The following is a 26858-nucleotide window of genomic DNA, read 5'->3' on the forward strand; positions in this document are numbered from 1 at the left end:
GGCGCTAGTGGCTGATTCGGGTGAGACATTGCAGAAGCTGGTGACTGAGTTTGGTAAAGTGTGTGAAAGAAGAAAGCTGAGAGTAAACGTGAATAAGGGCAAGGTTATTAGGTACAGTAGGGTTGAGGGACTAAGTCAATTGGGAGGTATGTTTGAATGGAGAAAAACTGGAGGAAGTGAAGTGTTTTAGATATCTGGGAGTGGATTTGGCAGCAGATGGAACCATGGAAGTGGAAGTGAATCATAGGGTTGGGGAGTGGGCGAAAGTTCTGGGAGCATTGAAGAATGTGTGGAAGTCGAGAACGTTATCTTGGAAAGCAAAAATGGGTATGTTTGAAAGAATAGTGGTTTCAACAATGTTATATTGTTGCGAGGTGTGGGCTATAGATAAAGTTGTGCAGAGGAGGGTGGATGTGCTGGAAATGAGATGCTTGAGGACAATATGTGATGAGGTGGTTTGATCGAGTACGTAATGAAAGGGTAAGAGAGATGTGTGGTAATAAAAAGAGTTTGGTTGAGAGAGCAGAAGAGGGTATATTGAAATGGTTTGGTCACATGGAGAGAATGAGTGAGGAAAGATTGACCAAGAGGATATATGTGTCAGATGTGGAGGGAACGAGGAGAAGTTGGAGACCAAATTGGAGGTGGAAAGATGGAGTGAAAAAGATTTTGAGTGATTGGGGCCTGAACATGCAGGAGGGTGAAAGGCGTGCAAGGAATAGCGTGAATTGGAACGATGTGGTATACTGGGGTCGATGTGCTATCAGTGGATTGAACCAGGGCATGTGAAGTGTCTGAAGTAAATTATGGAAAGTTCTGTAGGGCCTGGATGTGGAAAGGGAGCTATGGTTTTGGTGCATTATTACATGACAGCTAGAGACTGAGTGTGAACGAATGTGGCCTTTACTGTCTTTTCCTAGGGCCACCTCGCAAACATGGGGGGGAGGGGGTTGTTATTTCATGTGTGGCGGGGTGGCGACTGGAATGAATAAGGGCAGACAGTATGAATTATGTACTTGTATATATATATGTATATGTCTGTGTGTGTATATATATATGTATACGTTGAAATGTATAGGTATGTAAATGTGCGTGTGTGGACATGTATGTATATACATGTGTATGTGGGTGGGTTGGGTTATTCTTTCATCTGTTTCCTTGCGCTACCTCACTAACGCGGGAGACTGCGACAAAATATAAATAAATAAATATAAATGTTGAAATGTATAGGTATGCATATGTGTGTGTGTGGATCTGTATGTATATACATGTGTGTGTGATTAGGTTGGGCCATTCTTTCGTCTGCTTCCTTGCACTACCTCGCTAATGCAGGAGACAGCGACAAAGTATGGTAGAAAAAATAATATTGAGATAATTGTGACTTTACTTATGAAATAATTATTTATGAAATAATTGCAATCCTTACATTTAAGAATGGCATCAAATGATTGAGTAATTAAAAGAAAGCTTATGAACTTTATATTGTATTACTGTATATTGTATTTGAGGAATTATAAGAAAGCTTATGAATTTTATATTGCATTACTGTTTATTGTATTAAAAAAATGGCCCATGGGTTACATTCTTGAATTAATGGACTTTCGGCATTAACGGACACCCCTCCCCCTATTAGTTCGTTGAATCAAGTTTTAATAGAGATTTTGGAATCACCCAAATGATAAGGAGAAACACATATCAAATGTAACAGTAAGTGTGGAAAGTGAAGAAGAAAAATTTGAGAATTGTAAAGAATTAAGTGACTGGTTTTAGGGGGAAGGGGGCCAGCGCCCATGGCTCTACAAGCCTTATGCTTGGCCTTTGTTCATGTGGAAAAAATTATGTAACTACTGTGCATGATTTTTTCTATGTGTCATTCTGGTGTGATGGAGGACTTTCTTAAAAGATGATAGTAGGGGAAAAGAGGAAATGATTTAGGTGAGAGGTGGATGGTGAAAGTAAGAGGACTTGAAAAAGAGGCTATATGAAGGGATACCAGGAAAGATTGAGTGTAGAATGGTAAGATGTGAGATGAAATGAAGCAATGAGAGTGGAATGAGGAATGGGAGGTGCTTAAGGAAGCAGTTCTGGCATTTGTGAGAAGAGTGTGTTATGTGGAAGATGAGAGATGGATTGTTGAGAAAGGTTTGTGAGTAGTGGGATAACAAATCTGGTTAATGGGATGTTGAGAAAGGGTTGTGAGTGATGGGATAACAAAGTTAATGGGGTGTTTGTGGTGGGATAAAGTTAGGTTGCTTGTAAATAACAAAAGAGAGGTTATGGGCATTACTTACAGGGAAGGAGTGTGAGGGAGCAGAAGAGGTATGGGAAAAAGTTACTAAAGGTCAAGAGGAAGATGCAGAAGCTGTAAAAATGAGGAGATGAGAGTTGAGGTGAGTGAGTATCAACAAACTTCATGGAGAATTAGAAAATGTTTTGGAAGGAAGTTAATAGTGAGTAAAATATGATAACAAATGGGAACATTGGCGAAGGGTAAGAATGGGGTAGTGGTAACAGGCAGATATAAGGTGAAGATGAAATGGAATGAGTACTTCAAGTGGTTTTTCAATGTGTTTTATGATAGGATGACATATATAGGGTGTTTGGGTCAGGGACTTATGTTAAGTGAGAGAGTCATGATAAGTGGTATGGTGATTGAAGACATAGTGAAAGCCTTGCTTAAGATGAAAGCGAATAGTATTGTAGTTGAATTTCTTAGGGAAGTGGACGATGATGTTAATTGGTTTGATGGGATTTTTAGTGTGTGTATGGATCATGGTGAGGTGTCTAAGGATTGGCAGAATGCATGTATAGTGCCATTGCATTAAGGCAAGGTGGACAAAGGTGAGTTAAGTTGTGTAGAAAAGTTATGATTTAGAGGGTGGTGGCACTGATAGAGCATCAGACTTTGGGAAGAACAGTGTGATTTCAGGGAGTGGTAGAGGATGTATGAAATACATGTTTGCTTTGAAGAATATGTGAAAGAAATTTCAGAGAAACAAGGATTTGTAAGTGGCATTTATGGATATGGAGACATCATATGATAAGGTTGATAGAGATGCTCTGTGGAAAGTGCTACAACTATATGGTGGATGTCAGAAGCAGTGAAGAATTTTATTGAGAAAGTGAGAAAGTAAGGCATTCACATGAGTAGAAAGAGATGATGGTGAATGGTTCCTGGTAATAGTGGGTTTGTGGCAGGGATGTTTGAATTCATCGTGGCTCTTTAATTTGTTTATGGATGGGATGATGATAGAGGTGAATACAAGTCATTCCTATCTTAAATAAGGATGATGTGAATCTGTATGGAGTATGGTGGTGGGCACCAAAGTCATGGGAAGTCCGTAGAAAAGGTGTCCAATCACCCATCTTTGTCACCAGTGGGTTAATGAGGCTTATGCCAGTGGCTAATGCTTTGTGTGACTTGCCATCTGTGGCCAGCCAGCACAGTGTATAGTGCTTAAGAGATTTCACCCTGTGGCAGGAAATTATGTGTGTAGATTGATTTGCAAGGAATAGAGTGAATTGGAACCATGTGGTACATTGGGGTCAACATGTTGTCAATGGACTGAACCAGGGCATGTGAAACATTTGGGGTAAACCTTGGAAAGGTCTATGGGGCCTGGATGTGGAGAGGAAGCTGTGATTTCGGTGCGTTACACATGACAGCTAGAGACTGAGTGTGAATGAACGTGGCCTTCTTGTCTGTTTACCTGGCAGGGGGTAATGATGCTGTATCCTGTTAGGTGGGGTAGTGCCAAGAATGGATGGAGGCAAGTTAGTATGAATATGTACAAGTGTATATGTGTATATGTCTGTGTATGTATATGTATGTAATGTTGATATGTATATGTAGTATATGTGCATGCTTGGACATTTATGTATGTTCTTTCTTTCTTTCAAACTATTCGCCATTTCCCGCATTAGCAAGGTAGCATTAAGAACAGAGGACTGGGCCTCTGAGGGAATATCCTCACCTGGCCCCCTTCTCTGTTCCTTCTTTTGGAAAATTAAAAAAAAACGAGGGGAGGATTTCCAGCCCCCCGCTCCCTCCCCTTTTAGTCGCCTTCTACGACACGCAGGGAATACGTGGGAAGTATTCTTTCTCCCCTATCCCCAGGGATATGTATATGTGTGTATGTATATGTGTATATTAGTGGATGGGCCATGCTTCGTCTGTTTCCTGGTGCTACTTTGACGCAGTCTCCTGAGTTAGGGAGGTAGCACAATGAAACAGACGAAAGAATGGCCCACCCCAACCACATACACATGTATATACATAAACGACCACACACGCACATATACATGCCTATACATTTCAACGTATACATACATCTTACACAGACATATGTATATATTCACATGTACATATTCATGTGCATAAAGAAACCATGAAGAGATCTTCAAATGGTAAGGAAAGATAGGAACTGATCAACCCTGATTGTTAACTGTAGTGGTATGTATTTAAGGTTTGCTGCACATACAAGCGTTTTATCCCTGGGGATAGGGGATTAAGAATACTTCCCAGGCATTCCTCACGTGTCGTAGAAGGCGACTAAAGGGGACGGGAGCGGGGGGCCAGAAATCCTCCCCTCCATGTATTTTAACTTTCTAAAAGGGGAAACAGAAGAAGGAGTCATGCAAGGAGTGCTCATCCTCCTCAAAGGCTCAGATTGGGGTGTCTAAATGTGTGTGGATGTAACCAAGATGAGAAAAAAGGAGAGATAGGTAGTATGTTTGAGGAAAGGAACCTGGATGTTTTGGCTCTGAGTGAAACGAAACTAAAGGGTAAAGGGGAAGAGTGGTTTGGGAATGTCTTGGGAGTAAAGTCAGGGGTTAGTGAGAGGACAAGAGCAAGGGAAGGAGTAGCACTATTCCTGAATCAGGAGTTGTGGGAGTATGTGATAGAATGTAAGAAAGTAAATTTTCGATTGATATGGGTAAAACTGAAAGTTGATGGAGAGAGATGGGTGATTATTGGTGCATATGCACCTGGGCATGAGATGAAAGATCATGAGAGGCAAGTGTTTTGGGAGCAGCTGAATAAGTGTGTTAGTGGTTTTGATGCACGAGACCGGGTTATAGTGATGGGTGATTTGAATGCAAAGGTGAGTAATGTGGCAGTTGAGGGAATAATTGGTATACATGGGGTGTTCAGTGTTGTAAATGGAAATTGTGAAGAGCTTGTTGATTTATGTGCTGAAAAAGGACTGATGATTGGGAATACCTGGTTTAAAAAGCGAAATATACATAAGTATACGTATGTAAGTAGGAGAGATGGCCAGAGAGGGTTATTGGATTACGTGTTGATTGATAGACGCACGAAAGAGAGACTTTTGGATGTTAATATGCTGAGAGGTGCAACTGGAGGGATGTCTGATCATTATCTTGTGGAAGCAAAGGTGAAGATTTGTAGGGGTTTTCAGAAAAGAAGAGAGAATGTTGGGGTGAAGAGAGTGGTGAGAGTAAGTGAGCTTGGGAAGGAGACTTGTATGAGGAAGTACCAGGAGAGACTTATTACAGAATGGAAAAAGGTGAGAACAAAGGAGGTAAGGGGAGTGGGGGAGGAATGGGATGTATTTAGGGAAGCAGTGATGGCTTGCGCAAAAGATGCTTGTGGCATGAGAAGCGTGGGAGGTGGGTTGATTAGAAAAGGTAGTGAGTGATGGAATGAAGAAGTAAGATTATTAGTGAAAGAGAAGAGAGAGGCATTTGAAAGATTTTTGCAGGGAAAAAATGCAAATGAGTGGGAGAGGTATAAAAGAAAGAGGCAGGAGTTCAAGAGAAAGGTGCAAGAGGTGAAAAAGAGGGCAAATGAGAGTTGGGGTGAGAGAGTATCATTAAATTTCAGGGAGAATAAAAAGATGTTCTGGAAGGAGGTAAATAAAGTACGTAAGACAAGGGAGCAAATGGGAACATCAGTGAAGGGGGCAAATGGGGAGGTGATAACAAGTAGTGGTGATGTGAGAAGGAGATGGAGTGAGTATTTTGAAGGTTTGTTGAATGTGTTTGATGATAGAGTGGCAGATGTGGGGTGTCTTGGTCGAGGTGGTGTGCAAAGTGAGAGGGTTAGGGAAAATGATATGGTAAATAGAGAAGAGGTAGTAAAAGCTTTTCGGAAGATGAAAGCCGGCAAAGCAGCAGGTTTGGATGGCATTGCAGGGGAATTTATTAAAAAAGGGGTGACTGTATTGTTGACTGGCTGGTAAGGTTATTTAATGTATGTATGATTCATGGTAAGGTGCCTGAGGATTGGCGGAATGCTTGCATAGTGCCACTGTACAAAGGCAAAGGGGATAAGCGTGAGTGCTCAAATTACAGAGGTATAAGTTTGTTGAATATTCCTGGTAAATTATATGGGAGGGTATTGATTGAGAGGGTGAAGGCATGTACAGAGCGTCAGATTGGGGAAGAGCAGTGTGGTTTCAGAAGTGGTAGAGGATGTGTGGATCAGGTGTTTGCTTTGAAGAATGTATGTGAGAAATACTTAGAAAAACAAATAGATTTGTATGTAGCATTTATGGATCTGGAGAAGGCATAAGATAGAGTTGATAGAGATGCTCTGTGGAAGGTATTAAGAATGTATGGTGTGGGAGGCAAGTTGTTAAAAGCAGTGAAAAGTTTTTATCGAGGATGTAAGGCATGTGTTCGTGTAGGAAGAGAGGATTGGTTATCAGTGAATGTAGGTTTGCGGCAGGGGTGTGTGATGTCTCCATGGTTGTTTAATTTGTTTATGGATGGGGTTGTTAGGGAGGTGAATGCAAGAGTTTTGGAAAGAGGGGCAAGTATGCAGTCTGTTGTGGATGAGAGAGCTTGGGAAGTGAGTCAGTTCTTGTTCGCTGATGATACAGCGCTGGTGGCTGATTCATGTAAGAAACTGCAGAAGCTGGTGACTGAGTTTGGTAAAATGTGTGAAAGAAGAAAGTTAAGAGTAAATGTGAATAAGAGCAAGGTTATTAGGTACAGTAGGGTTGAGGGTCAAGTCAATTGGGAGGTAAGTTTGAATGGAGAAAAGCTGGAGGAAGTGAAGTGTTTTAGATATCTGGGAGTGGATCTGGCAGCGAATAGAACCATGGAAGCGGAAGTGAATTATAGGGTGGGGGAGGGGGCGAAAATTCTGGGAGCCTTGAAGAATGTTTGGAAGTCGAGAACATTATCTCGTAAAGCAAAAATGGGTATGTTTGAAGGAATAGTGGTTCCAACAATGTTGTATGGTTGCGAGGCGTGGGCTATGAATAGAGTTGTGCGGAGGAGGGTGGATGTGCTGGAAATGAGATGTTTGAGGACAATATGTGGTGTGAGGTGGTTTGATCGAGTAAGTAATGTAAGGGTGAGAGAGATGTGTGGAATAAAAAGAGTGTGGTTGAGAGTGCAGAAGAGGGTGTTTTGAAATGGTTTGGTCACATGGAGAGAATGAGTGAGGAAAGATTGACCAAGAGGATATATGTGTCAGAGGTGGATGGAACGAGGAAAAGTGGGAGACCAAATTGGAGGTGGAAAGATGGAGTGAAAAAGATTTTGAGTGATCGGGGCCTGAACATGCAGGAGGGTGAAAGGCGTGCAAGGAATAGAGTGAATTGGAGCGATGTGGTATACCGGGGTCGACGTCCTGCCAATGGATTGAACCAGGGCATGTGAAGCGTCTGGGGTAAACCATGCAAAGTGTGTGGGGCCTGGATGTGGAAAGGGAGCTGTGGTTTCGGTGCATTATTACATGACAGCTAGAGACTGAGTGTGAACGAATGGGGCCTTTGGTGTTTTTCCTAGCGATACCTCGCACACATGAGGGGGGAGGGGGTTGTTATTCCATGTGTGGCGAGGTGGCGATGGGAACAAATAAAGGCAGACAGTATGAATTATGTACATGTGTATATATGTATATGTCTGCGTATGTATATATATATGTGTACATTGAGATGTATAGGTATGTATATTGTGCATGAGTGGGCATATATGTATATACATGTGTATGTCGGCGGGTTGGGCCATTCTTTCGTCTGTTTCCTTGCGCTACCTCGCTAACGCGGGAGACAGCGACAAAGCAAAATAAATAAATAAATAAAATACATATTCATACATGCTGCCATCATCCATTCCTGCTGCCACCCTGCCACACACAAAATGATACCCCCCTCCCCCCGCATGTGCTCAGGGTAGTCCAGGAAACGACACAAAGGCCACATTCGTTCACACCCAGTCTGTAGCTGTCATGTGTAAAGCACCGAAACAGTACCTTCCTTTCCACATCCAGGCCCCACAAAACTTTCCATGGTTTACTCCAGACACTTCACATGCCCTGGTTCAATCCATTGACCCATTGACAGCACATTGACTCCAGTATACCACATCGTTCCAATTCACTCTATTCCATGCATGCCTTTCACCCTCCTGTATGTTTAAGCCCCGATTGCTCAAAATGTTTCTCACTCCATCTTTCCACTTGCAAGTTGGTCTCCCACTTCTCCTCGTTCCCTACACCTCCGACACATATATCCTCTTGGTCAATCTTTCCACACTCATTCTCTCCATGTGACCAAACCATTTTAAAACAACCTCTTCTGCTCTCTCAACCACACTCTTTTTATTACCACACATCTCTCTTACCTTATTATTACTTACTCGATCAAACTACCTCACACCACATATTGTCCTCAAGCATCTCATTTCCAGCACATCCACCCTCCTCCGCACAATTCTATCCATACCCACGCCTCGCAATCATATAACATTGTTGGAACCACCATTCCTTCAAAATACCCATTTTTGCTTTCTGAGATAATGTTCTAGACTTCCACACATTTTTCAATGCTTCCAGAACTTTAGCTCCCTCCTCCACCCTCTGATTCACTTCTGCTTTCATGGTTCCCTCTGTTGCTAAATCCACTCCCAGATATGAAAAACATTTCACTTCCTCCAGTTTTTCTCTATTCAAACTTACCTTCCAGTTCAATTGACCCTCAACCCTATTGTACCTAATAACCTTGCTCTTATTCACATTTACTCTCAGCTTTCTTCTTTCACACACTTTACCAAACTCAAGTCACCAGCTTCTGCAGTTTCTCACACAAATCAGCCAACAGTGCTGTATCATCAGCGAACAACAACTGACTCACTTCCCTAGCTCTCTCATCCACAGCAGACTGCATACTTGCCCGTCTTTCCAAAACTCTTGCATTTACCTCCCTAACAGCCCCATTCATAAACAACCCCATCCATATATGTATGTATATATATATATATATATATATATATATATATATATATATATATATATATATATATATATATATATATACAGTAGGGTTGAGAGTCAAGTCAATTGGGAGGTAAGTTTGAATGGAGAAAAACTGGAGGAAGTAAAGTGTTTTAGATATCTGGGAGTGGATTTGGCAGAGAATGGAACCATGGAAGCGGAAGTGGATCATAGGGTGGGGGAGGGGGCGAAAATCCTGGGAGCCTTGAAGAATGTGTGGAAGTCGAGAACATTATCTCGGAAAGCAAAAATGGGTATGTTTGAAGGAATAGTGGTTCCAACAATGTTGTATGGTTGCGAGGCGTGGGCTATGGATAGAGTTGTGCGCAGGAGGGTGGATGTGCTGGAAATGAGATGTTTGAGGACAATGTGTGGTGTGAGGTGGTTTGATCGAGTAAGTAACGTAAGGGTAAGAGAGATGTGTGGAAATAAAAAGAGCATGGTTGAGAGAGCAGAAGAGGGTGTTTTGAAATGGTTTGGGCACATGGAGAGAATGAGTGAGGAAAGATTGACCAAGAGGATATATGTGTCGGAGGTGGAGGGAACGAGGAGAAGTGGGAGACCAAATTGGAGGTGGAAAGATGGAGTGAAAAAGATTTTTTGTGATCGGGGCCTGAACATGCAGGAGGGCAAGGAATAGAGTGAATTGGATCGATGTGGTATACCGGGGTTGACGTGCTGTCAGTGGATTGAATCAGGGCATGTGAAGTGTCTGGAGTAAACCATGGAAAGCTGTGTAGGTATGTATATTTGCGTGTGTGGACGTATGTATATACATGTGTATGGGGGTGGGTTGGGCCATTTCTTTCGTCTGTCTCCTTGCGCTACCTCGCAAACGCGGGAGACAGCGACAAAGCAAAAAAAAAATATATATATATATTTATATTTATTTATTTATTTATTTTGCTTTGTCGCTGCCTCCTGCGTTTGCGAGGTAGCGCAAGGAAACAGACGAAAGAAATGGCCCAACCCACCCACATACACATATATATACATACACGTCCACACACGCAAATATACATACCTATACATCTCAATGTACACATATATATGCACACACAGACACATTCATATATACCCATGCACACAATTCACTCTGTCTGCCTTTATTCATTCCCATCGCCACCTCGCCACACATGGAATACCATCCCCCTCCCCCCTCATGTGTGTGAGGTAGCGCTAGGAAAAGACAACAAAGGCCCCATTCGTTCACACTCAGTCTCTAGCTGTCATGCAATAATGCCCGAAACCACAGCTCCCTTTCCACATCCAGGCCCCACACAACTTTCCATGGTTTACCCCAGACACTTCACATGCCCTGATTCAATCCACTGACAGCACGTCAACCCCGGTATACCACATCGATCCAATTCACTCTATTCCTTGCCCACCTTTCACCCTCCTGCATGTTCAGGCCCCGATCACTCAAAATCTTTTTCACTCCATCTTTCCACCTCCAGTTTGGTCTCCCACTTCTCCTCATTCCCTCCACGTCTGACACATATATCCTCTTGGTCAATCTTTCCTCACTCATTCTCTCCATGTTCCCAAACCATTTCCAAACACCCTCATCTGCTCTCTCAACCATGCTCATTTTATTTCCACACATCTCTCTTACCCTTACATTACTTACTCGATCAAACCACCTCACACCACACATTGTCCTCAAACATCTCATTTCCAGCACATCCACCCTCCTGCGCACAACTCTATCCATAGCCCACGCCTCGCAACCATACAACATTGTTGGAACCACTATTCCTTCAAACATACCCATTTTTGCTTTCCGAGATAATGTTCTCGACTTCCAAACATTCTTCAAGGCTCCCAGAATTTTCGCCCCCTCCCCCACCCTATGATTCACTTCCACTTCCATGGTTCCATCCGCTGCCAGATCCACTCCCAGATATCTAAAACACTTTACTTCCTCCAGTTTTTCTCCATTCAAACTTACCGTACTCCCAATTGACTTGACCCTCAACCCTACTGTACCTAATAACCTTGCTCTTATTCACATTTACTCTCAACTTTCTTCTTTCACACACTTTACCAAACTCAGTCACCAGCTTCTGCAGTTTCTTACATGAATCAGCCACCAGCACTGTATCATCAGCGAACAACAACTGACTCACTTCCCAAGCTCTCTCATCCACAAGAGACTGCATACTTGCCCCTCTTTCCAAAACTCTTGCATTCACCTACCTAACAACCCCATCCATAAACAAATTAAACAACCATGGAGACATCACACACCCCTGCCGCAAACCTACATTCACTGAGAACCAATCACTTTCCTCTCTTCCTACATGTGCACATGCCTTACATCCTCGATAAAAAACTTTTCACTGCTTCTAACAGCTTGCCTCCCACACCATATATTCTTAAAACCTATATATATATATATATATATATATATTTTTTTTTTTTTTTTTTTTTTTATACTTTGTCGCTGTCTCCCGCGTTTGCGAGGTAGCGCAAGGAAACAGACGAAAGAAATGGCCCAACCCCCCCATACACATGTACATACACACGTCCATACACGCAAATATACACACCTACACAGCTTTCCATGGTTCACCCCAGACGCTTCACATGCCTTGATTCAATCCACTGACAGCACGTCAACCCCTGTATACCACATCGCTCCAATTCACTCTATTCCTTGCCCTCCTTTCACCCTCCTGCATGTTCAGGCCCCGATCACACAAAATCCTTTTCACTCCATCTTTCCACCTCCAATTTGGTCTCCCTCTTCTCCTCGTTCCCTCCACCTCCGACACATATATCCTCTTGGTCAATCTTTCCTCACTCATTCTCTCCATGTGCCCAAACCATTTCAAAACACCCTCTTCTGCTCTCTCAACCACGCTCTTTTTATTTCCACACATCTCTCTTACCCTTACGTTACTTACTCGATCAAACCACCTCACACCACACATTGTCCTCAAACATCTCATTTCCAGCACATCCATCCTCCTGCGCACAACTCTATCCATAGCCCACGCCTCGCAACCATACAACATTGTTGGAACTACTATTCCTTCAAACATACCCATTTTTGCTTTCCGGGATAATGTTCTCGACTTCCACACATTTTTCAAGGCTCCCAAAATTTTCGCCCCCTCCCCCACCCTATGATCCACTTCCGCTTCCATGGTTCCATCCGCTGACAGATCCACTCCCAGATATCTAAAACACTTCACTTCCTCCAGTTTTTCACCATTCAAACTCACCTCCCAATTGACTTGACCCTCAACCCTACTGTACCTAATAACCTTGCTCTTATTCACATTTACTCTTAACTTTCTTCTTCCACACACTTTACCAAACTCCGTCACCAGCTTCTGCAGTTTCTCACATGAATCCGCCACCAGCGCTGTATCATCAGCGAACAACAACTGACTCACTTCCCAAGCTCTCTCATCCCCAACAGACTTCATACTTGCCCCTCTTTCCAAAATTCTTGCATTTACCTCCCTAACAACCCCATCCATAAACAAATTAAACAACCATGGAGACATCACACACCCCTGCCGCAAACCTACATTCACTGAGAACCAATCACTTTCCTCTCTTCCTACACGTACACATGCCTTACATCCTCGATAAAAACTTTTCACTGCTTCTAACAACTTGCCTCCCACACCATATATTCTTAATACCTTCCACAGAGCATCTCTATCAACTCTATCATATGCCTTCTCCAGATCCATAAATGCTACATACAAATCCATTTGCTTTTCTAAGTATTTCTCACATACATTCTTCAAAGCAAACACCTGATCCACACATCCTCTACCACTTCTGAAACCACACTGCTCTTCCCCAATCTGATGCTCTGTACATGCCTTCACCCTCTCAATCAATACCCTCCCATATAATTTACCAGGAATACTCAACAAACTTATACCTCTGTAATTTGAGCACTCACTCTTATCCCCTTTGCCTTTGTACAATGGCACTATGCAAGCATTCCGCCAATCCTCAGGCACCTCACCATGAGTCATACATACATTAAATAACCTTACCAACCAGTCAACAATACAGTCACCCCCTTTTTTAATAAATTCCACTGCAATACCATCCAAACCTGCTGCCTTGCCGGCTTTCATCTTCCGCAAAGCTTTTACTACCTCTTCTCTGTTTACCAAATCATTTTCCCTAACCCTCTCACTTTGCACACCACCTCGACCCAAACACCCTATATCTGCCACTCTGTCATCAGACACATTCAACAAACCTTCAAAATACTCATTCCATCTCCTTCTCACATCACCATATATATATATATATATGTATATATATATATATTTTCCCTGGGGATAGGGGAGAAAGAATACTTCCCACGTATTCCCTGCGTGTCGTAGAAGGCGACTAAAAGGGGAGGGAGCGGGGGGCTGGAAATCCTCCCCTCTCGTTTTTTTTTTTGATTTTCCAAAGGAAGGAACAGAGAATTGGGCCAGGTGAGGGTGTTCCCTCAAGGCCCAGTCCTCTGTTCTTAACGCTACCTCGCTGGTGCGGGAAATGGCGGGTGGTTTGAAAGAAAGAAAAGAATATATATATATATATATATATATATATATATATATATATATATATATATATATATGCTCTGTGGAAGGTTTTAAAAATATGTGGTGTGGGAGGCAAGTTGTTGGAGGCAGTGAGGGGTTTTTGTCGAGGATGTAGGGCATGTGTGCGGGTAGGGGGAGAGGATAGTGATTGGTTCTCGGAGAATGTGGGATTGCGACAGGGGTGTGTGATGTCTCCAGGGTTGTTTAATTTGTTTATGGATAGGGTTGTTAGGGAGGTGAATGCAAGTGGATGAGAGAGCTTGGGAAGTGAGTCAGTTGTTGTTCGCTGTTGATACAGCGCTGGTGACTGATTCATTTAAGAAACTGCAGAAGCTGGTGACTGAGTTTGGTAAAGTGTGTGAAAGAAGAGAGTTAAGAGGAAATGTGAATAAGAGCAAGGTTACTAGGTACAGTAGGGTTGAGGGTCAAGTCAATTGGGTACGGTAAGTTTGAATGGAGAAAAACTGGAGGAAGTAAAGTGTTTTAGATATCTGGGAGTGGATCTGGCAGCGGATGGAACCATGGAAGCGGAAGTGAATCATAGGGTGGGGTAGGGGGAAAATTCTGGGAGCCTTGAAGAATGTTTGGAAGTCGAGAACATTATCTCGGAAAGCAAAAATGGGCATGTTTGAAGGAATAGTGGTTCCAACAATGTTGTATGGTTGCATGGCGTGGGCTATGGATAGAGTTGTGCGCAGGAGGGTGGATGTGCTGGAAATGAGATGTTTGAGGACAATATGTGGTGAGGTGGTTTGATCGAGTAAGTAATGTAAGGGTAAGAGAGATGTGTGGAAATAAAAAGAGAGTGGTTGAGAGAGCAGAAGAGGGTGTTTTGAAATGGTTTGGTCACATGGAGAGAATGAGTGAGGAAAGATTGACCAAGAGGATATATGTGTCAGAGGTGGAGGGAACGAGAAGTGGGAGACCATATTGGAGGTGGAAAGATGGTGTGAAAAAGATTTTGAGTGATCAGGGCCTGAACCTGCAGGAGGGTGAAAGGCGTGCAAGGAATAGAGTGAATTGGAACGATGTGGTATACCGGGGTCGACGTGCTGTCAGTGGATTGAACCAGGGCATGTGAAGCGTCTGGGGTAAACCATGGAAAGTGTGTGGGGCCTGGATGAGGAAAGGGAGCTGTGGTTTCGGTGCATTATTTACATGACAGCTAGAGACTGAGTGTGAATGAATGGGGCTTTTGGTGTCTTTTCCTAGTGCTACCTCGCACACATGAGGGGGGAGGGGGTTGTTATTCCATGTGTGGCGAGGTGGCGATGGGAACAAATAAAGGCAGACAGTATGAATTATGTGCATGTGTGTATATGTATATGTCTGTGTGTGTATATATATGTGTACATTGAGATGTATAGGTATGTATACTTGAGTGTGTGGACTTGTATGTATATACATGTGTTTGTGGGCGGGTTGGGCAATTCTTTCATCTGTTTCCTTGTGCTACCTCGCTAACGCGGGAGACAGCGACAAAGCAAAATAAAAAAATATAATATATGTGTCTCTGGGGTAGGGGAGAAAGAATACTTCCCACTCATTACCCGCATGTCGTAGAAGGCGACTTTAGAGGGCGGGAGTGGGGGTCTAGAAACCCTCTCCTCCTTGTATTTTAACTTTCTATATGGGGAAACAGAAGGAGGAGTCACGCGGGGAGTGCTCATCCTCTGGAAGGCTCAGATTTGGGTGTCTAAATGTGTGTAGATGTAACCAAGATGAGAAAACTGGAGAGATAGGTAGTATGTTTGAGGGAAGGGATCTGGATTTTTTGGCCCTGAGTGAAACGAAGCTCAAGGGAAAAACGGAATTGTTGTTTAGGAATGTCTTTGGAGTAAAGTCGGGTTGGTGAGAAGACAATAGCAAAGGAAGGAGTAGTACTATTCCTGAAGCAGGAGTTGTGGGAGTATGTGTTAGAGTGTAAACTCTACATTGATATGGGTAGAACTGAAAGTAGATGGAGAGAGATGGGTGATTATTGGTGCCTATACACCTGGGCATGATAAGAAAGATCTTGAGAGGCAAGTGTTTTGGGAGCAGCTGAATGAGTGCCTTAGCACCTTTGATGCACCAGACTGGGTTATAGTGATGGGTGATTTGAATGTAAAGGTAAGTAATTTGGCAGTTGAGGGTATAATTGGTGTACATGTGATGTTCAGTGTTGTAAATGGAAGTGGTGAAGAGCTTGTAGATTTATGTGCTGAAAAAGGACTGGTGATTGGGAGTACCTGGTTTAAAAAGAGATATATACATAAGTATATGTATGTGAGTAGGAGAGATGGCCAGAGAGCCTTATTGGATTATGTTTTGATTGATAGGCACATGAAAGAGAGACTTTTGGATGTTAATGTGCTGAGAGGTGCAACTGGAGGGATGTCTGATCATTATCCCTTGGATGTGAAGGTGAGGATTTGAAGAGGTTGTCAGAAAAGAAGAGAGAATACTTGGGTGAAGAGAGTGATGAGAGTAAATGAGCTTGGAAAGGAGACTCTGTGAGGAAGTACCAGAAGAGATTGAGTGCAGAATGGAAAAAGGTGAGAGCAAATGACATAAGGGGAGTGGGGGAGGAATGGAATATATTTAGGGAAGCAGTGATGGCTTGTGCAAAAGATGCCTGTGGCATGAGAAAGGTGGGAGGTAGGCAGATTAGAAAGGGTAGTGAGTGGTGGGATGAAGAAGTAAGATTGTCAGTGAAATAAAAGAGAGAGATGTTTCGGACGATTTTTGCAGGGAAGTAGTGCGAATGACTGGGAGATTTGTAAAAGAAAGAGGCAGGAGGTCAAGAGAAAGGTGGAAGAGGTGAAAAAGAAGGCAAATGAGAGTTAGGGTGAGAGAGTATCTTTAGGTTTTAGGGATAATAAAAAGATGATTTGGAAGGAGGTAGATAAAGTGCATAAGACAAGAGAAGAAATGGGATCATCGGTAAAGGGGCTAATGGGGAGGTAATGATAAGTAGTGGTGAAGTGAAGAGATAGAGTGAGTATTTTGAAGGATTGTTAATTTTGTTAGATGATAGAGTGGCAGATATAGGGTGTTTTGTTCGAGGCTGTGTGTGAAGTGAGAGGGTCATGGAGAATGATTTGGTAAACAGAGAAGAGGTAGTGAAAGTTTTGTGAAAGATGAAAGCAGGCAAGGTGGCGGGTTTGGATGGTATTGCTGTGGAATTTATTAAAAAGAGGGGTGACTGTGTTTTTGACTGGTTGGTAAGGATATTCATGTATGTATGGCTCATGTTGAAGTGCCTGAGGATTGGCAAAATGCATGCATATTGCCATTGTACAAAGGCAAAGGGGGATAAAGGTGAGTATTCAAATTACAGAGGTATAAGTTTTTTGAGTATTCCTGGGAAATTATATGGGAGGATATTGATTGAGAGGGTAAAGGCATGTACAGAACATCAGAGTGGGGAAGAGCAGTGTGGTTTCAGAGGTGGTAGAGAATGTGTGGATCAGGTGTTTGCTTTGAAGAATGTATGTGAGAAATACAAAAATACATGGATTTGTATGTAGCATTTATGGATCTGGAGAAGGCATATGATAGAGTTGATAGAGATGATCTGTGGAAGTTATTAAGAGTATATGGTGTGTTAGGGAAGTTACTGGAAGGAGTGAAAAGTTTTTATCAAGGATGTAAAGCATGTGTATGAATAGGAAGAGGGGAAAGTGATTGGTTCCCATTGAATGTAGTTGTGCGGCAGGGGTGTGTGATGTCTCCATGGTTGTTTAATTCATGTATGGATGGGGTTGTTAGGGAGGTGAATGCAAGAGTTTTGGAGAGAGGGGTAAGTATGCAGTCTGTTGTGGATGAGAGGGCTTGGGAAGTGTCAGTTGTTGTTTGCTGATGATTCAGCGCTGGTGGCAGATTCGGGTGAGAAACTGCAGAAGTTGGTGACTGAGTTTGGTAAAGTGTGTCAAAAAAGAAAGCTGAGAGTGAATGTGAATAAGAGCAAGGTTATTAGGTTCAGTATGGTTGAGGGACAAGTTAATTGGGAGGTAAATTTGAATGGAGAAAAATTGTAGGTAGTGAAGTGTTTTAGACATCTGAGAGTGGGTTTGGCAGTGGATGGAACCATGGAAGTGGAAGTGAGTTACAGGGTTGGGGAGGGAGTGAAGGTTGTGGGAGCATTGAAGAATATGTGGAAGGCGAGAACGTCATCTCCGAAAGGGAAAATGGGTATGTTTGAAGGAATGATGGTTCCAACAGTGTTATATGGTTGTGAGGCATGGGCGATAGATAGTGTTGTGCAGAGGAGGGTGGATGTGTTGGAAATGAAGTGTCTGTGGACGATGAATGGTGTGAGGTTGTTTGATGAAGTATGTAATGAAAGGGTAAGAAAGATATGTGGTAATAAAATGAGTGTGGTTGAGAGTAAAAGAGGGTGTATTGAAATGGTTTGGTGAAATGGAGAGAACGAGTGAGGAAAGATTGACAAAGAGGATATATGTGTCAGAGGTGGAGGGAACAAGGAGAAGTGGGAGGCCAAATTGGAGGTGGAAGGATAGAGTGAAAAAGATATTGAGCAATCAGAGCCTGAACATTCAGGAGGGTGAAGCGCGTGCAAAGAATAGTGAATTGGAATGATGTGGTGTACCAGGGTCAATGTGCTGTCAATGGATTGAACCAGGGCATGTGAAGCATCCAGGGTAAGCCATGGAAAGGTCTCTGGGGCCTGGATGTGGAAAGTGCGCTGTGGTTTCGGTGCATTACACATGACAGCTAGAGACTGAGTGTGAATGAATGTGGCCTTTTTTTTTTGTCTTTTCCTAGCACTATCTTGCTGGAGGTGGGGGTGGGGGGGATGCTATTTCATGTGTGGCGGGGTGGAAACGGGATTGGATGAAGGCAGCAAGTATGAATATGTACATGTGAATATATGTAAATGTTTGTGTATGTATATGTATGTATACTTTGAATTGTATATTTATGTATATGTGTGTGTGTCTGCGTTTGTGTATACATGTGTGTGTAGGTGGGTTGGGCCATCCCTCGTCTTTTTTGTTGTGCTATCTTGCTGACGCGAGATGATGATTAAAAGTATGATAAAAGAATAATGTTAATTATGATAATAATGATAATAGTAATGATAATAATAATTTTTTTTTTTTTTTGCTTTGTCGCTGTCTCCCGCGTTTGCGAGGTAGCGCAAGGAAACAGACGAAAGAAATGGCCCAACCCACCCCCATACACATGTATATACATACGTCCACACACGCAAATATACATACCTACACAGCTTTCCATGGTTTACCCCAGACGCTTCACATGCCTTGATTCAGTCCACTGACAGCACGTCAACCCCGGTATACCACATCGCTCCAGTTCACTCTATTCCTTGCCCTCCTTTCACCCTCCTGCATGTTCAGGCCCCGATCACACAAAATCTTTTTCACTCCAACTTTCCACCTCCAATTTGGTCTCCCTCTTCTCCTTGTTCCCTCCACCTCTGACACATAAATCCTCTTGGTCAATCTTTCCTCACTCATTCTCTCCATGTGCCCACACCATTTCAAAACACCCTCTTCTGCTCTCTGAACCACGCTCTTTTTATTTCCTCACATCTCTCTTACCCTTACGTTACTTACTCGATCAAACCACCTCACACCACACATTGTCCTCAAACATCTCATTTCCAGCACATCCATCCTCCTGCGCACAACTCTATCCATAGCCCATGCCTCGCAACCATACAACATTGTTGGAACCACTATTCCTTCAAACATACCCATTTTTGCTTTCCGAGATAATGTTCTCGTCTTCCGAACATTCTTCAAGGCTCCCAGAATTTTCGCCCCCTCCCCCACCCTATGATCCACTTCCGCTTCCATGGTTCCATCCGCTGCCAGATCCACTCCCAGATTTCTAAAACACTTCACTTCCTCCAGTTTTTCTCCATTCAAACTCACCTCCCAATTGACTTGACCCTCAACCCTACTGTACCTAATAACCTTGCTCTTATTCACATTTACTCTTAACTTTCTTCTTTCACACACTTTACTAAACTCAGTCACCAGCTTCTGCAGTTTCTCACATGAATCAGCCACTAGCGCTGTATCATCAGCGAACAACAACTGACTCACTTCCCAAGCTCTCTCATCCCCAACAGACTTCATACTTGCCCCTCTTTCCAAAACTCTTGCATTCACCTCCCTAACAACCCCATCCATAAACAAATTAAACAACCATGGAGACATCACACACCCCTGCCGCAAACCTACATTCACTGAGAGCCAATCACTTTCCTCTCTTCCTACAAGTACACATGCCTTACATCCTCGATAGAAACTTTTCACTGCTTCTAACAACTTGCCTCCCACACCATATATTCTTAATACCTTCCACAGAGCATCTCTATCAACTCTATCATATGCCTTCTCCAGATCCATAAATGCTACATACAAATCCATTTGCTTTTCTAAGTATTTCTCACATACATTCTTCAAAGCAAACACCTGATCCACACATCCTCTACCACTTCTGAAACCACACTGCTCTTCCCCAATCTGATGCTCTGTACATGCCTTCACCCTCTCAATCAATACCCTCCCATATAATTTACCAGGAATACTCAACAAACTTATACCTCTGTAATTTGAGCACTCACTCTTATCCCCTTTGCCTTTGTACAGTGGCACTATGCACGCATTCCGCCAATCCTCAGGCACCTCACCATGAGTCATACATACATTAAATAACCTTACCAACCAGTCAACAATACAGTCACCCCCTTTTTTAATAAATTCCACTGCAATACCATCCAAACCCGCTGCCTTGCCGGCTTTCATCTTCCGCAAAGCTTTTACTACCTCTTCTCTGTTTACCAAATCATTTTCCCTAACCCTCTCACTTTGCACACCACCTCAACCAAAACACCCTATATCTGCCACTCTATCATCAAACACATTCAACAAACCTTGAAAATACTCACTCCATCTCCTTCTCACATCACCACTACTTGTTATCACCTCCCCATTTGCGCCCTTCACTGAAGTTCCCATTTGCTCCCTTGTCTTACGCACTTTATTTACCTCCTTCCAGAACATCTTTTTATCCTCCCTAAAATTTAATGATACTCTCTCACCCCAACTCTTTTTTTCACCTCTTGCACCTTTCTCTTGACCTCCTGTCTCTTTCTTTTATACGTCTCCCACTCAATTGCATTTTTTCCCTGCAAAAATCGTCCAAATGCCTCTATCTTCTCTTTCACTAATACTCTTACTTCTTTATCCCACCACTCACTACCCTTTCTAATCAACCCACCTCCCACTCTTCTCATGCCACAAGCATCTTTTGCGCAATCCATCACTGATAATGATAATAATAATATTATTAATAATAGAATAATGTTCTTTGTACTTTACTGTGTAACTGTAGATTGATGTCCTTGGCACTGAAATTGTTAACGTGTATGGAAATGGTGACTGCCTTTTATGTTTTATATGATTGTCAAAGCAGTATGTTCATTTCTACAGTAAAGTAATGCTGTTGGATATGAAAAATTGTTTAGTGCTGAAGGGTTGGAAAATTACCATATTACTTGAGGTGAAGTTGTACATTTGAAGATAGATCAAGACCTTTCCTTGTATGTCTCATGCTTGTAATGCCTGTTGTGCTACATTTAAGGCTAACTGTAACATGGTGATGTTAATTTTTTTAGATAGTGGACTTAGGATTTACCTTGGTCACAACTTTTTTAGATAGTGGATCTGACAACCAAGAAGTATAGCTTACTAAATATGTTTAAGACTGTGACCTTCAACTCTTTTCATTAAAGAATTTTAAGGGGTATGTTACGGTATATCACATGCATTGAGAGTTTTGGATAATCGTAGTGTTCTTTTGGCAGGTCTGGTGAAACGTAAGGTTTTAGTATTGGACTTGGATGAGACTCTCATTCATTCCCATCATGACGGTGTCATTCGGCAGATGGTGAAGCCAGGAACACCACCAGATTTTGTACTGAAGGTTACTATAGACCGGCATCCAGTACGGTTTTTTGTGCACAAACGGCCGCATGTCGACTTTTTCTTGGATATAGTAAGTATTGCAAGTGTCTTTGTTATTGAATATTTTCAAACTTAGGATGTTTCCAATGTAGATATATATTGTACCTCAGGATAACTCTTGCAGAACATGCTGTACACACCACAGTATCAATGATTTTGCACTAGATTACCTTTCAAGGAATCAGTCATACATATTCTGTATTCATCTGGTCATAGATCCTAGTCATGTTTTCCTCTCTGAACCTGCTCTCCTAAAATAAACTTTTGGTCATTCATCATTCTCTTGTTCATTGTGTCCACATATCAGCACCATATTAGTACTTGGGAGGGTTTGTGACAGCTACATAGTGAGCCAGCACTTCAGTGGTTTTCAAGTTGCACTCCCTGACCCAGGTAGCTGGTTTTTCTTTCTGCTTTACCAATGCGTGGATTGTTGGCATTCAGTCCACGGTCTTAAAAATCTCTCCTTGTCACACTTTACACTTGACAACACTTAACTCACACAACTCATTCTTCACAACTCAAGATTTTCTGCACTGAGTGTCTTGTGCAAACCCTACTTTTTGGTGAAATTGTAGGAGCAATAGCTTAGGTAGAAGTAGTAGGTAGGAGCATTAGCCGGGAGCATTAGGTAGAAATGGTAGTTTGAAACATTAGTCAAGATGATTAGGTAGAAACGTTAGGTAGAAGTAGCTGGTAGGAACATTAGGTAGGGGCCTCACTGTGCTAGAGTTGCCCTCTGCCAGTGGCCTGTTAATGGTGGGGCGCTAAAGCCTAAGAAGCTGTACTAGAGTGCAACAGTTATGGAATCTCTTGCCTTAGCCACCACTTTGAAGGAGTTCCCAAAGGGAAAAGGCATCAGAGATATAGATAGATAGATCAGTACTTCCTCCTGTTTACCTTCCTTTATCTTTGTTTAAAGTATAACCCATATACTTGAAAATTACCTCTCCATTTCCAGTCCAGTTCTCATTCATGCAAATTATTTTTTTTTAGTTAAAAATTTAAAATGTTGCTTTATTCTTCAGGTTAGGTTTTATTGGATGTAGTTGATAGAGATGCTCTGTGGAAGGTATTAAGAATATATGGTGTGGGAGGCAAGTTGTAAGAAGCAGTGAAAAGTTTTTATCGAGGATGTGAGGCATGTGTACGTGTAGGAAGAGAGGAAAGTGATTGGTTCTCAGTGATGTAGGTTTGCGGCAGGGGTGTGTGATGTCTCCAAGGTTGTTTAATTTGTTTATGGATGGGGTTGTTAGGGAGGTGAATGCAAGAGTTTTGGAAAGAGGGGCAAGTATGAAGTCTGTTGGGGATGAGAGAGCTTGGGAAGTGAGTCAGTTGTTGTTCGCTGATGATACAGCGCTGGTGGCTGATTCATGTGAGAAACTGCAGAAGCTGGTGACTGAGTTTGGTAAAGTGTGTGAAAGAAGAAAGTTAAGAGTAAATGTGAATAAGAGCAAGGTAATTAGGTACAGTAGGGTTGAGGGTCAAGTCAATTGGGAGGTAAGTTTGAATGGAGAAAAACTGGAGGAAGTAAGTGTTTTAGATATCTGGGAGTGGATCTGGCAGCGGATGGAACCATGTAAGCGGAAGTGGATCATAGGGTGGGGGAGGGGGCGAAAATCCTGGGAGCCTTGAAGAATGTGTGGAAGTCGAGAACATTATCTCGGAAAGCAAAAATGGGTATGTTTGAAGGAATGGTGGTTCCAACAATGTTGTATGGTTGCGAGGCGTGGGCTATGGATAGAGTTGTGCGCAGGAGGATGGATGTGCTGAAATGAGATGTTTGAGGACAGTGTGTGGTGTGAGATGGTTTGATCGAGTAAGTAACGTAAGTGTAAGAGAGATGTGTGGAAATAAAAAGAGCGTGGTTGAGAGAGCAGAAGAGGGTGTTTTGAAATGGTTTGGGCACATGGAGAGAATGAGTGAGGAAAGATTGACCAAGAGGATATATGTGTCGGAGGTGGAGGGAACGAGGAGAAGTGGGAGACCAAATTGCAGGTGGAAAGATGGAGTGAAAAAGATTTTGTGTGATCGGGGCCTGAACATGCAGGAGGGTGAAAGGAGGGCAAGGAATAGAGTGAATTGGATCGATGTGGTATACCGGGGTTGACGTGCTGTCAGTGGATTGAATTAGGGCATGTGAAGCGTCTGGGGTAAACCATGGAAAGCTGTGTAGGTATGTATATTTGCATGTGTGGACATATGTATATACATGTGTATGGGGGTGGGTTGGGCCATTTCTTTCGTCTGTTTCCTTGCGCTACCTCGCAAACGCGGGAGACAGCGGCAAAAAAAAAAAAAAGTAATTGTAAACTGCCTGTGAACATGTCTTAGGATTTGCCCTTTCCAGTAGTCTGGAAGCTGTACACTTTTCATAAAATTGATCCATTTTCAGGGACATTACCATTATTTCATGCATAAAGTGAAGTTTTGGGGATGTAAATACCTTGCTTCCGATGTATGAATTGCATAAACTTGAAAAACTTAGAAAATTAAATGAAACTTGCCCAGTTGCTTGGTAATGGAAAGGAGTGATTAAATGAATTTTTCCCCTCTGCAGTTTATCTTGTGAGCATGAAATTCTTAAGGATATGTTGAGGAAAGTCAGGGTTAGGGTCTTCCATTCTTCAGTCTTTCTGGTATTCTTAAGAATACTGGCATTCCCCATCTATCTCTAGCCTACTTATGGTGGTAGCAGCAGCTTTTTTGTTTTGGGTATGCCTTTGGCCAACCTTAAACTGCCACAGAGTTTATGTTATCAATTGATGTACCCCACACTGCTCACACATTGACTTGACATTTTCTATCAGACTGTCTTCTTTCCATTTCATGGAGTAGTTTCCTGATTTCTCTTCTCTTTTTGTAATATATGTAGTTTATAAAGATTATGGTGTACTGTATGTGTGCTTTGGTTATTGTCCAGCCTAATCTCTGGGCAAAACTTCAACTACTTTAGGTGTTGCACATGATACACACAACATTCACTCCCCATGCTGGTAGCTACAACACAAAACCCTCAGAACTAACTGGCACCAGATATGGATAAGAAAAAAAATCCTGTAACATTCTATACAAACAGTTCACCAGCTCTAGTTTAAACTATGCCTTACCAGCTTGGTCATCCACCCTCTCAAAAGCAAATGCAACAAATCACAAACCTTAGAGAATAGTGTACTTAGAGCAGTCACTGGTTGCCTAGCATATGCCAACATTCATTACCTTCAAATTGAAACAGGTCCACATCAATATGCTTGGCTGTCGGTTCTGTGCAACAGCACTAAAACCCTACCACGAAAATTACTGTATAACTAACTAACAAACCCCCTAACAAATTTTTACCTTCTTCTTACACTTTAGTGACCTCAGCTCACAGATCCCCCCACCCCCAAAAAGTACAAAACTCACAAAACACACAAAGACTGAAATAGTCTAACTAGTGCTAAACAACTGGCCCCCCCAACTCAAGTTTTAAATTCCAACCCACCAGATGTACTCCCATCAGAAAGCACCCTTCCCAGACAAACAGGTCTCTCTCTCCCACTTATGCTCTGGACTTCCCCTATCGGTACTGCTATACAAACAGTTTCAACATATTCCAAGGCCATTCATGCCCAAGAGTTGCTTACTATAAGAAAGAGCTTGAGCACTTGATGCTCAGTTGTCCTGCATTTTGTGCATATAGATGTACACACACAGCACCACAACACTTTATGACCTATGTTCCTGACTGGTGGACATGGCCAGCTTCCTGAGCACTGTAAGAGTGTCATAAAGTTGGAAGGGACTCCTAGGGCAGGAATGTAAAGTATATTGAGGAGGTAATAAATGTAATAAGGTTTATGGAGTAAGTGATATAAGGGTAAGAGAGAGGTTTGGTAATAAAGTTTGGTTAAGATTGCTGATTGATTGTGGTCAAGATTGAGGGTGTGCTGAAATGGTTTGGACACATGGAGAGAATGAGTAAGGAAAGGTTGACAAGAGGATATATACATCAGAGGTGTAGTGAACAAGGAGAAGGGGGAGACCAAATTGGAGATGGAAGGATGGAATGAAAATGATTACAAGTGATCAAGGACTGAACATGCATGAGAGTGAAAGGCTTGTAAGGAATATAGTGAATTAGGATGGTGTGGTATACAGGGGTGATGTGCTGTCAGTAGACTGAACCAGGGCATATGAAGTGTCCAGGGTAAACTGTGGAAAGGTTTGTGGGGCCTATTTGTGAGAAGGGAGCTGTCGTTTTGGTGCATTGCACATGACAGCGAGAGAATGGATCTGAGTGGATGCAGCTTTTCTTTGTGTTCCTGGTGCTACCTTGCTAACATGAGAAATGATGATCTGTATATTTTTTTTCTTTTTATAATTACCACAGGACTAATTTCTGTGAAAGAGTCCTGGTTTTACTCAGGACCTTCTGAAGGCCAATACAGCCCAAAGCTGCCATATTTCCAGTAGCAGGGAAATTTAGTCCCTTTTTTGGAGTGAGTTCTTTGACAAGATTGACACAGCATCGCCTAAGATGAATTTTCACTTGCATTATAACCTTGATCAAGCGGAGTTGGAAAACACCCAGACATCATACACATTCACATAGATTTTATCACCACTTGGAGATGATGACCTTACATCATATCCCAGCTTCTAATGCAAGCTGGTGACATTAACCTTTACCTTGGACCACCAGTATACCTCTGCCCACAGTGCCATATGCCTGTCACATAAAATCACAACTACATCAGATGCTCCATTTACACCAAAAGCTATCACCTCCACTTTATATCACTGTCTACCATTAGAGACTTTAGCACAGATGTCCCACTGATTGGATGAGAATTTAATGGAATTGAGTTATTGCATTTTTTGAACTTTGGTGTTACATTGAGAACTCCCATTCCTCTGAAACTTTTCCTATAGCAAATGACATATTAGAAAAATTAGTCAAGGGCATATGTTAGAATGTTGGAGAACATTCACCTCTCTTGTCAGTGAAACCACCTGGTTGACATGCTTTGGACTATAGGAGAAATA

General features: G+C 42.4%; 1 protein-coding gene across 2 annotated transcripts in view; it reads left to right on the top strand.

Moving 5' to 3' along the window:
- The window catches only part of Dd (CTD nuclear envelope phosphatase 1-like protein dullard), a 142339-nt gene that overhangs the window by 88849 nt on the left and 26632 nt on the right, over window positions 1-26858 (top strand). For both annotated transcript variants that reach the window (XM_071666747.1, XM_071666746.1), the window contains one exon: window positions 21671-21861. In XM_071666747.1, the coding sequence (XP_071522848.1) occupies window positions 21671-21861 (191 nt within the window). The remainder of the gene's footprint in view (window positions 1-21670; window positions 21862-26858) is intronic.

Source organism: Panulirus ornatus, chromosome 11 (assembly GCF_036320965.1).
Source record: "Panulirus ornatus isolate Po-2019 chromosome 11, ASM3632096v1, whole genome shotgun sequence".
NCBI lineage: Eukaryota > Metazoa > Arthropoda > Malacostraca > Decapoda > Palinuridae > Panulirus > Panulirus ornatus.